General features: G+C 45.4%; 1 protein-coding gene across 1 annotated transcript in view; it reads left to right on the forward strand.

Annotated features, from left to right (window-relative positions):
• The window catches only part of MYBBP1A (MYB binding protein 1a), an 81148-nt gene that overhangs the window by 13171 nt on the left and 53763 nt on the right, over nt 1-14214 (forward strand). Inside the window, exons 11-19 of the mRNA XM_038376092.2 lie at nt 314-439; nt 2496-2702; nt 3813-3921; nt 5117-5204; nt 7907-8058; nt 9052-9144; nt 9912-10058; nt 11266-11430; nt 13780-13937. Of these exons, the coding sequence (XP_038232020.2) occupies nt 314-439; nt 2496-2702; nt 3813-3921; nt 5117-5204; nt 7907-8058; nt 9052-9144; nt 9912-10058; nt 11266-11430; nt 13780-13937 (1245 nt within the window). The remainder of the gene's footprint in view (nt 1-313; nt 440-2495; nt 2703-3812; nt 3922-5116; nt 5205-7906; nt 8059-9051; nt 9145-9911; nt 10059-11265; nt 11431-13779; nt 13938-14214) is intronic.

A 14214-nucleotide genomic window follows, 5' to 3' on the forward strand; every position in this document is an offset into this window, starting at 1 on the left:
AAAAAGTTTATCTTTGTGCCTAAATGAGTATTGTAGTAATAAAAATGATGTTGCAGGGTGTTAAAGGCCTTTTTTGAGGTACTGAGCACCCTCCTCTTCCATTAACTGCAAGTACCTGGCAGGGTCGAGAGCCTATAGAATTAATGAGGCCTAATTAAAATTTGTGAAGTGCTTGGAGATGCTTGGATGAGAAATGCTAGATAAGCACATGCTGTTTACAATATTGAATTTGCTTTTTGTAAAGGCTGCTTTGTATAGGTACACAGAACCCAAGTCAAATCTTCATTCTGCTCTTTTCCTTTCTCCTCTCTAGGTTTTGCTTCTTCCATGCTTTCTTCGAGACCCAGAAACCAACCTCTGAAATACCAGAAACGAAATCCCTCCCCTCAGTACCTCTGGATGGACAGTCTCACTCGACAGCTGCAAACTTGTTTTTCAGGTATGGACTTTGCCTGCGTGCATTTAATGTTGGAAGTTGATCTCCTTTCCAGAGAAAAGTAGCATATTATTATTTATTATTTGTATTGTCCATGGCTGAGGCTTTTAGGCGCTAAGACAAGTACTGCATGATAAGTTCTGTACAAACACAGAACAAAAAGATGGTCTCTGCCCCCGAAGAACTTACAATCTAAGTGCCAGGAAACAATGGGACAATATTGTCTTAAATACACAAGACAAACACAGGGTAGGGGAATGGGTAGAACACACAAGCAGAGTGAACAATGTGATGGTGGGGAACATCGTGTTCATTCCACCATTTTTGGGGAGGAGCGGGATACTTAGGAGAGTGTCCGCTAAATGGGGGGGGGGGGGGGAAGAGATGGGGGAGGGGGACTGGACAGGTGTAGAGTGAAACTGAGGTGAGCAGGGAGCGGGAGGGTTGGCGCCAACAGCCCATCAGCACAGGGCTCCGACAGCCGGAATATTCTGGAATTTTGACTTGGAATGTCCTGAGGTCCCAGCTTCGGCCGCTTCTGAGGAGTCTCTGGCTGGCTTCTCTGGGGCGGGGGGAAGGCACTGCTTTGTCCTAGTGCCCCCGGGGGCGTGTGTGTGTGGTGTCTCCCCTGCGCAGTTGTGGGTCCGAGAGGGATGTGGCTGGACCTCGTGTTGCCCCCTCCCCTGCAGTACGACAGTCCCTGCTTTGGGTACTTCTGGCCCTACCAGGCGCGTGGCAGGAGACGGGGGTTATTGCACTTCTGTTGCATGAAGTGTTGTGTGCTTGTGCATGAGTGCAGCCATAACTGAAAGCCCTTTCCTTAGAGGTCTTGGGTAAAACTTCCTAGAAATGCTTAAGCGTCTTCTGAACACAATAACGGATCCGAACTGTATCTGTTCTGTGCTGAGGTGAGGCCAGATTGCCTTTCTCCTCCAGTTTCTGTTTGGCTCCCATTGACTGGCTGAGGGGAGCGCTATTTATGGACTCCAGAGAGATGGGTTTTGTTTTGACACTGCATTGCCTGGCAGAGTCATGTGGCTGCTCTCTGTTGCATGCCAGTGGTGTAATACAATTCCAGTGATCCAAATTCCCTCGATCCCAAAAGCCTAGTTATCCGAATCCACAGTGTGTTCCAGTTGGAGCCCGTGTTAGTTAAGATAAGTATCGGTTTATCCGACCACCTGGTTATAGGCAAGTTTCGGCTGTCCCATTTCTATGAACAGGAGTGCGTTGTTTTGGGGACCTGCTGATTGGTGCTCCACTCACCTTGCCTATTCTTAGGCAAAAGAAATGGAGTATTGATCTCAGGGACGTTGCTGCAGATAATGCTCTTCTGTCAGGCGATTGAGAGGCCAGGTGCTCAAGTGCCCCTCTGTTGGAGGTCGGGAGGAGGTGGGGGGAGTATGAGTGGAGCGGTCACTTTGCAAAGAATCCTGTGAAGCATTGTGGGATAAAGGGTTTTGGGAAGGATGGCCTTGTGGTTATAAGACACTGGACTGAGAGTTGGGAGATCTGGGTTCAATTCCCAGCTCTGCCACAGACTCCCTTGATGACCTTGGGCAAGATACTTAATCTCCCCTGTGCCCCAGTTCTCCATCTGTAAAATGGGGATCATGCTTCCTGTTACAGTCTACTTAAACAGGACAGGAGGTCCTTCAGGGCAGGGACTCCTCTGACTTTGTGTTTGGACAACACTGAGCGCAGCTGATCTTGGTTGTGGGGGTTTAGCTACAGCTGTAGTACAAATGGGGCCGCAGAAGAGAACCGTGGCTACATTTTGGGCTCTGGAAGCAAAAAGCTTGCAAACTGATGTTAAATTAAATAAATCTGTAGAGCTATCTGGAAAGGAATAGAATGAGTGAGCCGTGTTTTCAGACGGGTTCCTCTAACGCATCCCAGCCATTGTGGTATTGGGAACGGACAGTGGAATAAATCAGGCTCAGTGGGGCGCTAGTCCATAATTAGTGTGTCTTGATGCTATAATAATCCAGTAACTAATGAAAACAGCAGCAGTTCTCCATGTTAATGTGGCTCTCTCTGCTGTCTGCTTGCTTTTCAGTTTGCTTCAGATTTTAAACTCTCTGCCCGTGCTGGGAGACACGGCTGAAGCTGCAGCCCTGAGGGAGAAGCACATCCACGGTGTGACGGCAGACAGGAACCTGTGGATCTACCTCATTATCCAGTATGCCAGCGTCCTCCTGTCCCATGAGAAGCATGTCAAGGCTGTGACTCCTTTCACCGCTGAACAGAGGGCTGCTTGGGACCGGTGAGAGGCTTGGGAAGTCTGGTGACCAGCCGTGGGGATGAGGAATGGCAATGGAAATGGCTGATGCATGCAGGAAATTGAGGCTTGCTTAGCAGAGTGCAAGAGATTTGGGGAAAATGGGCTCCATGAGTGTGTTTGCCCAATCCCTTCTGTTGGTGTCTCTAAGGCTGTGAGCTATGCCTCTGCTTTTGGGTCAGATCATCCTAGAGCAGCTGATTTGTCTAGGCTGATGGGTCTAGGTATGTATCATGAGACAGTGGAAGCTGCCTGACTGAATAAGCATCTCCTCCACTCTGGGTGAAGCAGCCTCTATCTGCCTGTTTAGTCTTTGCTAAGGGTGTATCCTAGATGTTAGAAGTGGATAAGCCCTGATGGGGCACCTAGTCCAGTGACTTGGCCAGTGCAGGATTGTTCCCTATACTATACTATGCTTTTTATTGCTTTGTCCAGTGTGGTTGAACCATCCTAAGCAGTGCAGTTCTGTTCCTTCCCTTTGGAGACCCGTCCTCGATGTTTTGTTAGTCTGTGGAATTCTGCCTGAAATCCAGCCTGTATTTTCCCTTTTAACTTCACCCTATTGCGCCTAGCTAGAGTCCCTTGCACCAACTCGTAACTCTTCCTCTTGCTCCCTCCTCCCTTCAGATACTTGTTGATGGTCATGTGGCTTCCCACTGCCATTACCTTTCCCAGACTGGATTTCTCTTTTAATCTTTCCTCCTAGAAGGCCAGTTCCTTTGGCCCCCATCTGACTGTTCTTTTCTGAACTCATTCTCCTCTAAATGAGTATGCTGTTGCAGTGTATTCAGCTGAAGACTATTGGGAATCCATGCCTTGTCCTAAAATACATTGTTATTTAGAAGCCATACAGAGAGTGCTGTTGTGAGAATTAAACAGAAGACCTCTGTTACTGCCAATTGTTAGTCAAAGACAGATCCTTTCCTACATGTTTTGATGTCATTCTGGTCTAGTTAAATTGCCTCTGAGTATTTGAACTGGTGCAGTTGATCGTACTGGTCCCGGCACAGGTTATCTGAAGCTCTTGCTCTTGTCTGAGATGACATGGACTTTATCTTGTACCACTGAAAGGCCCATTGTTGTTTGTCTCTTCAGAATGCTGCAGTCTCTGGAGAACCTGCAGAAGAAAGAGAGAGAGTCCCGCAGTATGGAAATCTTTGCTTTCCAGCACCTTCTGCTCTTAGTGGGCATTTATCTGTTCAAGGTAACAGTCGTAGTGCACAGTCAGCTATATAAACCATGCTGATGTCTGCTGGGCTTTTTCAGCTGCTGACTGAAACAGTTTGAGGGTTCCTTTGTGTTTGACAAGATATGACAAGAATCCAACACTGATCATAAGCATTGAGCTTTCAGCCAACAAAGGGAATGCGTTTGGCTATCAGGTAGGGAAAAAGAGTGACTGGGAGCTGGCGTCCTGGTTTCTAGTTCCAGCTCAGCCTCCAACTTGCTGTGTGACTGTGGCAAGTCACATACTTTCTTTGCTCCTAAATGGGATGATGTTGCTGCCTTCTCTGGGGTGGTTGATTAATGTCTGTAAATGTTTGGAATTCCATTGGTGAGTGGTATTATACACATGCAAAGTTATTAATACAATGGTGGTTGGAGAATTCATGTTGGACTATCCATTAGAGTCCTCATTTAAAATATAAAGAGGATCCAAAAATACATTGTACAAAGTGCTGCTATTTTCAGACCCTCCACTTTGGGATTGGCACCTTGTTAAAATAAGAATCATGTCTGCTACTGGTAATACAAAACAGCCAGAGAATCCTCACTCTCTTTCTCATCTTGGCCACCCCAGCTGCCAGCTTTGGATGATCTCCAGCTCAGGTGTGTGCTATGGGGTGGTCTGGTGCTGACGGCCAAGCTGGGCTCTTCAGTTGTACATTTTGCTTGAACTGGAATCCCTGGTCTGAGCTATAATATAATGTTCACGTGCGCTATTTGTACAGAAGACCAGCAAAGCGTTCCTGGCAGTTAATGACTGGAAAGTGAGGGGCTTTAAAACTGCACTCTCCTTGCAGAATTGTTCTACATACAAAAATCCTTTTTTGGGGGGAGTGTTGGGCAGTTACCTCTGAAGTGCTGAGATCCCTTCCTTCCCATGGACTTGACTCCTGACTCTCCATGGTACTTTCCTGAAGGCCTGCACAATCCTGAAGCACTGGGTCCAGTAGGTTCTCAGCTAGTCCTGTTAACTCCTTCCCTTCATTCTGCCATATCCATATGGTTGAGATGACAATCCCAACGTGTCCATGTGCCTAGCATCCTAATGGTAGCACATTGTGCTGAAGTCGGGAGCAGAGATGGGTACGTTTCTTGCATTGTCATTGCACTTGTATTGGTAGAGGGTATTCACTGCCTGGCTTCTCTCTCTGCTCCTGTTTTACATCAAACAGACTCCGGCAGAAACCCAGGACCTTCTGAATGACCTTCTGAACTGCATTGAGAGGGCGTTTGACAAGAAATCCAAGAAAAAGAAGCATGGTGAGTTCCAGTCTAGAGAGACTTGGAGAATTTATTAACAATCCTTTACCCTGTTAATGTGTTCTCCATTGCCCAGAGCACACTGGGAGCCTACCAAAATATAAAGCCCATCTTAAAACAAAACCAGAGGAACTGCGCTACTAACCAGCGGGAGCTAGGTCCTGCCCTCTGCAGAGAGTGTGGATTTTTGGTGAGGAGGGAGTGGGGTGTGTCTCTTCCCTTCCTCAAGCATACAAAAATATTAGGTGTAACACCCTGATGGTTGCAATCCATGTCAGTATAGCTTGTCAGCTGGGGGTTTGCTTGTTGTCCTCTCCCACCAGCAGGTGTGTATGGTGCCCATTCAAAGGTGCTCAAAACCCATCTCCCCATGTGACTAATTCCCTTCACCCCGCTACCCAAGGAGAAGAGCTATGGGGAATATACTCTGAGATCCTGAGCACCTGGATACTATTGTGATGGCCATGTTATAAATAACGAGTAGTTTCCTTGGTTAGAAGCTCAGGTCAAGGATTCTAGATAAATCTCACGAGGGAATCGTCTTTAGGAGTTTGGTCTGAATTTTTACTTGTGAAAAAAATATTTCTTAACCACTGAGGGCCAAATTCATTGCTGGTGTAAGTGGGAGCTTCTGCAGGGGATTCATTGCATTTGCTTTTGCCAGCAGTGAATTTGGCTTACACCATCTGCTCTGAGTGTGGTTATTTGAAATGACTGCTCTCTAAGATAATCCTTAGTAACTCATGCATGATCCAGTGATTGCAGCTGGGCACTGGGAGACAGGACTCCAGGGTTGCACTGGCTCAGCCACTGACTCATTGTGTTGGACAACTTGTGTCCCCTGTCTGTGCCTCAATTTCCCCATGTGAGAAACAGTGATGATGATACCTGACTTGCAGGGTGTGTTGTGAGGCTTAAGCCTTTCCCTTAACTAATTTTTTCCACAGAGTGGCCCAGTAATTCTCTGTGTATATAAAATCTTCCCACTGTATTTTCCATTGTATGCATCCAATGAAGTGAGCTGTAGCTCACGAAAGCTTATGCTCAAATACATTTGTTAGTCTCTAAGGTGCCACTAGTACTCCTTTTCTTTTTGTGGATACAGACTAACATGGCTGCTACTCTGAAACAGTAATTCATGTAAAAGATATGGCATAGAAAACAAAGCATCAAAAACCAAGCAAGGGACTACGTAAACATACCTCGTTAGATTATTAAAGTAGAACTTGTTACATTGTGGGGCCAATAGGATCTCAAGATCCCATGTAAAACCCAGATACAAAAGAGCATGGTTAAGCTGTATGCTTTGGGGACTGTGGAAGGAAATGAGGGAGAGAATTCGAATTAACGTTCCCTGGCCAAGAGGGTAGGAAGGCTAATGGAGTGTCCAACTCATTGGGAGCAGAGGGCTAAATTCCATGCTTATTAATCTGAAGGCCAGGGTATAAATTCAGAACTGTTTGCTCCCCACAGCACACTGGATGCCCACTGGCGTTAGTGAGAGGTTTGCACGGAGATCAGGGTGAACATGACCTGTATAGATTAGCTAAGTGCTCAGTTATAAGTGGACCAGTGCATCTTTTTGCTAATACAGACTAACACGGCTGCTACTCTGAAACCTGCATTTTTGTTGTTCATCACTAGATGAGAGAATCTGCTCCCCTTTGGGCCACTGCTGCTAGAGTTGCCGTTTGTTTCTTTCTTCTCCTCCAAGCCTTCCCATCTTTGTGAATCTTCTTTGTTCATCCCTGTGGCAACTCTCAATTCCCCTGCCAGAGGGTGTCGGTTCCGCTCCCTGTCCCTATCATTCGTGGAAATGATCAGCCGTTCAGTGGTTGATGTTGTCGTTAGTAGTATGAGTGTTGGGATTTAAAGTTGATCTTTCAGTCAGATTAATAGGAATGAGGGGAGTTCGCTCCTTCAAATCATTGGTTCCAGGCTGTCTGTTGATTCAGGCATCAGTTACCCTTGGTTCACTTTTGGAAGGTTTTCTCTCTAGTTGTAAGGCAAAAAATTTACTCCTGTTTTGTTTTGTTTTTGTTTGTTTGGTTAAATGAAAGCTGAGACTCTGGAAAAATGAATATTTCCGGTAGGCTGGGTCGGTCCTGCCTGCTCTGTATGTGACACCCCTGATCTAGTGGGTGGGGCACTAGCCTGTGACTTAGCAGACTGGTTCAATTCATAGCTCCCCCCACAGACTGCCTACGTGGCCTCGGGCATGTTGCACTTTATCTACCCTGTGCCTACATTCCCCATCTGTAAAGTGGGGCTATCGCTTCCCTGACTCAGTGGGGATGGGGACAAATCCATTAAGGGTTGTGGGACTCTTGAATACTAAGGCAATGAGAGCCTTTACATAGCTAGATACAGGCCTGTGGAGCAAACCAGATAGCAGGACTGGCCAGGCCTGTTGCCTGGTGGAATGCTCATTTGCTTTAGGCTGTGTTCGAAAGAAGATTTTGGGTCTGTCATCTTTATTGTGACAGTAACCTTTTCAATACAATTGCATCAACCACCAACATACTGTATTATTCCCAGTCCATGTCACTGCAGGAAAACCTGTGTTCTTCCCCCATTTGGCTAGTAGTATTATATTTTTGCCTGATGGAGGTGTCTGCAGCCCTTTCTTGGAAGCACCTTGAGACCCTAGTGCCCAAGTTTTTAATTTCTCCTCTGCTGATGCCTTTCTGTTTCCTGCACAGATGACGAAGAGCCAGAATGGGTGGAAGTGATTGTGGAAATTCTTCTATCCCTCCTCTCCCAGCCCAGCCTACTCATGCGCCGGGTCTCCAAAAGTGTGTTTGGACGCATATGTCCTTACATGTCAAAGAAAGCCCTGCACCTGATCCTGAATGTAAGTGAGGGATCTGAGGTGGAAGCTGGATTGGTTGAAGTTTCTGATTGTTTCACAAGTAAAGTGAGGTTTTGGTTAAATGAGGACAGTAAGGGGGCATCCTATGGCTTGGAGGGTTTTGATAAAGGAGATAGCTCCTTCACCTTCTAGGTTGCAGCCTGCTATCTAGCTGCCTGTGTCATTCTAGGTCCAGGAATATGTGTCCAGTTTCTAGCTCAGGGGTTAAAGGAGAGGCCACCGTGAGAGTGCATGCTATGAAATGGGAAAGTCCTAAAATACATACTTTTGAGTCTTAAAAGAATCTTGTGAGAGGATTTGTGTAGGGCCACCTGTTCTTGAACCAGCGAACCTGGGACAGCTTATATTTGTCCACTTTTTTTTCCTTTGTTATCTTTAGGAAATTATTATGTCACTTTATACATCAGTGTGCTTATATGTTTTAGCATGAATCATAATTTAAAAAAAAAAGAAGAAGCTAAAAGTACTTGAAGTTCAAACTCTGAAAGAATAGTGTCACATCACTACCTAATGTTGCATCTCATGAGAGAATAATCTATCGATTGCAAAAAACAACTACAAAGTATTTGCTGTGAGGAAGGTAGTGTGTATTATGAGTTAAAATAGATGTCTGTTCATTTTACCACTTTCTTCCTCTCATATTTTCCTTTCCCCCTCTTATTTGTTAGTTGTAGAAGTATCATATGGCTTTTTTCAAATTTTCTGGTATGGGTTTCCATAAATAGCAAGTATAAAAGTATTGACGCAAGCTAGAAAGCTATGTTTTTCTAGCCTGTTATAACTTTTAACTTGGTCATTGTTCAGCTAATTCAGTTTGCTGAATTTGCTGAAAACAGCTGTACATTCTGTGTGTGTGTGTGTGTGTGTGTGTGTGTGTGTGTGTGTGTGTATATATGTATATGTATATGTGTGTGTGTATATATATATATAAGAAAATCAATCAAAGTGAAACTTATTTGGAAAACTCTTCCACAGGTTCTTGATCCAGAGCAAGACCAGGATGAGGAAAGTGCTGTTGTTGTGATGGAAGAAACAGACAAGAAGAAGAAAACCTTGCTGGAGGATACGGTAACTCTCTTTCATTTAAGGAAATAATCTTCCATACCTGACCACTGAAAACAGTATTACTGCAGATCTGTGGCTTTAGAAGTTAGTTGCATTTCTCTTTTAATAAAATGACTGCTCCTCTGCTAAGGGATATTTTTCTGATGCAGTCCTAACACGTCTTGTCGAAAGTGCCTAAATGTTAGTCTCTTTGTGCTGAAGAAAAATACTGTTGGACATACAGCTTTATAAAGTGTGTGATTTCCAGTGGACAGGTCTCCGCACCGGACAAGCCACCATAATGATCACCTGTTGTTGGCAGTTAAGCAGAAGGGCCACAGCCTGAATAGTTGTGACAAAGGGTTGTCTGGATCCTGGAGCTCAGAGTTTAGGAACTGCAGAGACTCAAGTGGCGTGGGCCAAATCCAAGTTCATTCGGCATGAAAATAACTCTCCAAAGCAGGTTCCCCAACAAGGCCCCTTCCTGCAATGTCTGCAGGTCTTTTTCTCCAAAGCTGGTACCAAACTGACTTCTCTTTGGTAATTCTCTTATTTTATAGCCTGGAGAGGTTTCCCAGCCTGTCCTGTTCTTTCTGCTACAGTGATATCCCTTTCATGCAGACTGGATGTCCTTTCTGCCAGCAGCATTCTTCCCCCATCCCATTTGAGGCACACAGGCAGGGCAGAATTGAGAAAGCGTGCGTTGCCATTGCTTGTTCTTTGTCTCACCAGCGTTAAATTTGCATGCCACTTAATTGGTGGGGTGGACTCTTTTTTTTTCTTCTTCACAGAACAAAGAGGAAAGTGCCGACTCTTCTGATGACGACAGCTCCGAGGAAGATGGAGAGGAAGACAGTGAAGATGAGAATAATAATGAAGGCGTAGATGAAAATTTTCGGAATCAGCTAATGAATGTCCTGCAGGCGGGGAATGCATTGGTAGGTGTTGGCAAAGCTGCAAGATGATTGATGCTTTGGGAGAGCATAGGGGAAGGCTCTGACTATTCTGTGGTACAGTATAACTAAGGCCCTGATGCAGTGTAATCCACTTTCTTTCTGGGTAGCAAGAATCCTGATCCAGCTATCCTTTATATGCATTTCAAACCCGTAGCTGGTGTTTTCACAGGAGTCTAAGGGAGTTAGACACTTAACTCCTATTGAAAGTTAATGGGACTTGGATGCCGAGCCCCATTTAGGCTCCTCTGTAAATCTCAGGCTGTAGCTAAAAATGTGTACCTTAGGCGATATTTGTGTGGACTGGCACACCTGGGCTATGCCAAGTGGTGTCACTAGAGGTCTAGATTCAGGTTGGTCTGTGCGTGGGGTCGCAATGCCTGCGTATGCTGCCCGTGGAGACTTCTCATGTCAGTGGTAGCAGAGCATCAGGAATGGGGGGGGGGGCAGATGATAATACTGAGCATTTATATAGCAGGTTTGGTTGGATGATCTTTAAGCCCTTCACAGATGGGGCTAAGTGTTACCCATTTTACTGATGGAACAACTACAGCACAGAGGGAGCTGCCAGAGATCGCACCATGACCCAGAGATCAGAGGGAAACACAGGCCTCTTCCCTGTCACCTGCTCCAAACACTAGGTTTCTGCAGTCGTCCGTAACCCTGAACTCGTCAGATGGGAGGGATTGGAGCACAAAAGTTGTCCTCCTTCTCTGGCCACTTTTTTCCCCCCACATGCATCCATATTGGAAGCAGTCTGAGTTGGGCCCATATAGTACAAGTGTTTCTGCCTCTTGCCCCCTCCCTGGGTCGGGTGGCTGGAAAGCACCCAATTACCTGTCCAGTCAGTTTCGCAGTAACCTGGACATCAGAGACATGCATGCAAGACATAGGCAGGTAGTTGCCCTTTTACGCATCTCTGCAGCCTTCTCACAACCCTTTGCGTGGTAGGCTTACGCTGGGCTAATCTTTGTCGGGTAAAAGCTTCTAAACCTCAAGTCGGTCTCCACATGTGGAGAAGTCTGTCTGACACCTGTGCTAGCCAAATCCATCCTGTCCCTCTTGAGGCTTAATGGCTAGAACTCTGCTTTGCTCTAAGTGTTTGGACCCCAGTGAACTGCAGTCCCAAGAGGCTGAGGAAAGGGGGATCGAATTTTAAAATAAGTAAAATTACTTTTTTGTTTTTTTAAAGGGAGGAGACAAGAGTGATGAGGATGTGGATGATGAGACCATGCTGGCCCTTGATGAGAATGTTTCGGCCCTCTTTGCTGAGCAGCAGAAGCGGATCCAGGCAAAGAAGGACGAGAAAGAAAAGATGCGGAAGGAGAAAATCTTACGGAGGGATTTTAAGATTAAGGTAGGAAGCAAATATCCTATTGAATGGCTCATGTCTATCTTTGTAACATGTTGTTAGACAGCTGGGTGTATTTTATTGCATTGAATAAGCTGCTAATGCAACCCAAAACATTAAATGTGTCTTTATATTGTAAGCTTCGTTTGATGGGGACTGTGTTTTATTCTGGTTTTTGTACAGCTCTTAGCACATTGGGGTTCTAGAGCATGAATAGGTCTCCAAAGACCTACTACAGAATATATAATAATAATTAATTTAATTAATTAATTAATAATAAAGAAGCAAAGCTTTTCAAAAGAAAACAGTGATTTTGGGTGTCTTAGCTGGCTGTTGTATGTTCAACTGGGGACGTCTTAAAAGGGCCTGATTTTTCAGATGGTGAGCACTTGGCACTTTTTGATTTTATGTCTCAAGTTGAGCACTGAGAAATGGAGGCACCCAAAATCCCTCCAGGAAACTCATGGCTGTATGTTTTTCTCTGACTTATTAGGTATAATAATGGCAGGGCTTGGAGATGAACTCGGCAGTGAAAACAGTTTCCCTAGGTAGCTGTGAACGTAGTATTAATTTGTGACCACTGGGTGACAGTAGAACCTGTAGAATGGATTTGCAGTTTGTCAAGCTGCTTCATCTGGTAAAAGGATTCTTGAGCAGTAATTTATAAATAGGGCCCTATCAAATTCACGGCCATGAAAAACATGTAATCAAATTCATGGCCATGAAATCTGGTCTATCCCTGTGAAATGTGGTCTTTGGTGTGCTTTTACCTTATACCTCATACCTTACCTCATAACACAAGAACTAGGGGTCACCAAATGAAATTAATAGGCAGCAGGTTTAAAACAAATAAAAGGAAGTATTTTTTCACATAATGCAGTCAACCTGTGGAACTCCTTGCCAGAGGGTGTTGTGAAGGCCAAGACCATAACAGGGTTCAAAAAACAACTAGATAAATTGATGGAGGATATGTCCATCAATGGCTATTAGCCAGGATGAACAGGAATGGTGTCCCTGGCCTCTGTTTGACAGAGGCTGGGGATGGGCGACGGGATGGATCACTTGATGATTACGTGTTCTGTTCATTCCCTCTTGAGCGCCTGGCACTGGCTGCTCTCGGAGGATGGGATGCTGGGACAGGATGGACTTTTGGTCTGACCCAGTAGGACCATTTTTATGTTCTTATACTATACAGATTTCATGGGGGAGACGAATGTTTCTCAAATTGGGGGTCCTGACCCAAAAAGAGGTCACAGGGTTATTTTAGGGGGATCGTGGTGCCATCCTTACTTTTGCGTTGCCTTCTGAGCTGAGTGGCCAGAGAGTGGTGGCTGTTACTAGGCTCCCAGTTCTAAAGGTGGCGCCCTGCCAGCAGTAAGTAAGGGTGGCAATGCCATACTATGCCATCCTTTCTTCTGCCCTGCTGCTTGCAGAGCTGGGTGGCTGGAGAGTAGCTGCTGCTGACTGAGGGCCCAGCTCTGCAGGCACCAGCAAAGAAGAAAGGGTGGTAATACCACACCGTGCCATCCTTCTTCTGTGCTGCTGCTGGCCGCAGTTCTGCCTTGAGAGCTGGGATCCTGGCCAACAGCCGCCGCTCTCCTGCTGCCCAGCTCTGAAGGCAACGCTGCAGCAGCTCAGAAGTAAAGGTAGCAGTACCACAAACTGCCCTACAATAACCTTGTGACCCTCCCCCCCCCCACAACTCCTTTTTGGGTCAGGGCCCCTACAATTACATGTGAAATTTCGGATTTAAATAGCTGACATTATGAAATTTATGATTTTTAAAATCCTATGGCCATGAAATTGACCAAAATGGACCTTGAATTTGGTAGGGCCCTACTTAAAATGTGGCCAGACTGATGGGGGGGGGGGGGAGAACTAAGGGGTGTCCAGGGTCACAGGAGCGTCTGCTTTTTAATTTTAGTAACACCTACCAGTGCACTGGTGTGAGATCATCATGCTGGTCTGGAAATCAGTGGGCCTTCAGCTGGTGAAGTGGTTGTAGTTTCTTTGTCTTCAACTGAATTATGCCCATTCATACCATCTGAGGATCTAGCCAGGAAGTGTAATTTACCCATCAACAACACAGAAACTGACTATCCACAAAGCACTGTCAAATGCGTTAACTAAAAAGAATGTTCTTCTTTCATCTCTATCAGTTACAGTAATTCTGGGCGTTAGTAGGTGTCCAATTTTCAGATGGAAATGTGATTTGTTTTATTCCCTACTACTTCCCCCAAGTTGACAGGTGACCATTGAAAATGGACAAATTTGAAGGAGTTGTTTTTGTCCCATCCTGGTATTTGGTATTGCCTAGTCCACAGGGATTCTCATTTGAATGACCTGTATTTCTAGGTACTGGACCTCATTGAGGTGTTCCTTGCTAAGCAGCCAGAGAACCCCCTTGTGTTTGATATTATCGAGCCCCTCCTTCTGGTGATTGAGCGGAGCATGAGTTCAGACTCTGACAAGCAGGAGCAAGACTTCCTCCAGAAAACAGCTGAGATCTTCACGTAAGTGTCTGCACTGAGGTGGCTTTCAAAGTCCTTTTAACTACTTGTCAGTATGTTTTTTGTTTCTGTAGCTGCTGCTTGGTGGTGCTGACTTGACTCCTAGCAGCTGGTTGTGATGACTCTGCTGTGTATGTGGATTAAGTATAATTCTTCTTTCTGCTAATTGCCTGTTATTAGAAGGAAAAGAATCCTGATAGTTTATAGCATTCCTCCTCCACGCTTCTCCCACTGAAGGATTCCAAGTACAAAACACATTTGGAGGAGGTGAAATCCCTAC

This window comes from Dermochelys coriacea, chromosome 17 (genome assembly GCF_009764565.3).
Source record: "Dermochelys coriacea isolate rDerCor1 chromosome 17, rDerCor1.pri.v4, whole genome shotgun sequence".
NCBI classification, from domain to species: Eukaryota; Metazoa; Chordata; order Testudines; family Dermochelyidae; genus Dermochelys; species Dermochelys coriacea.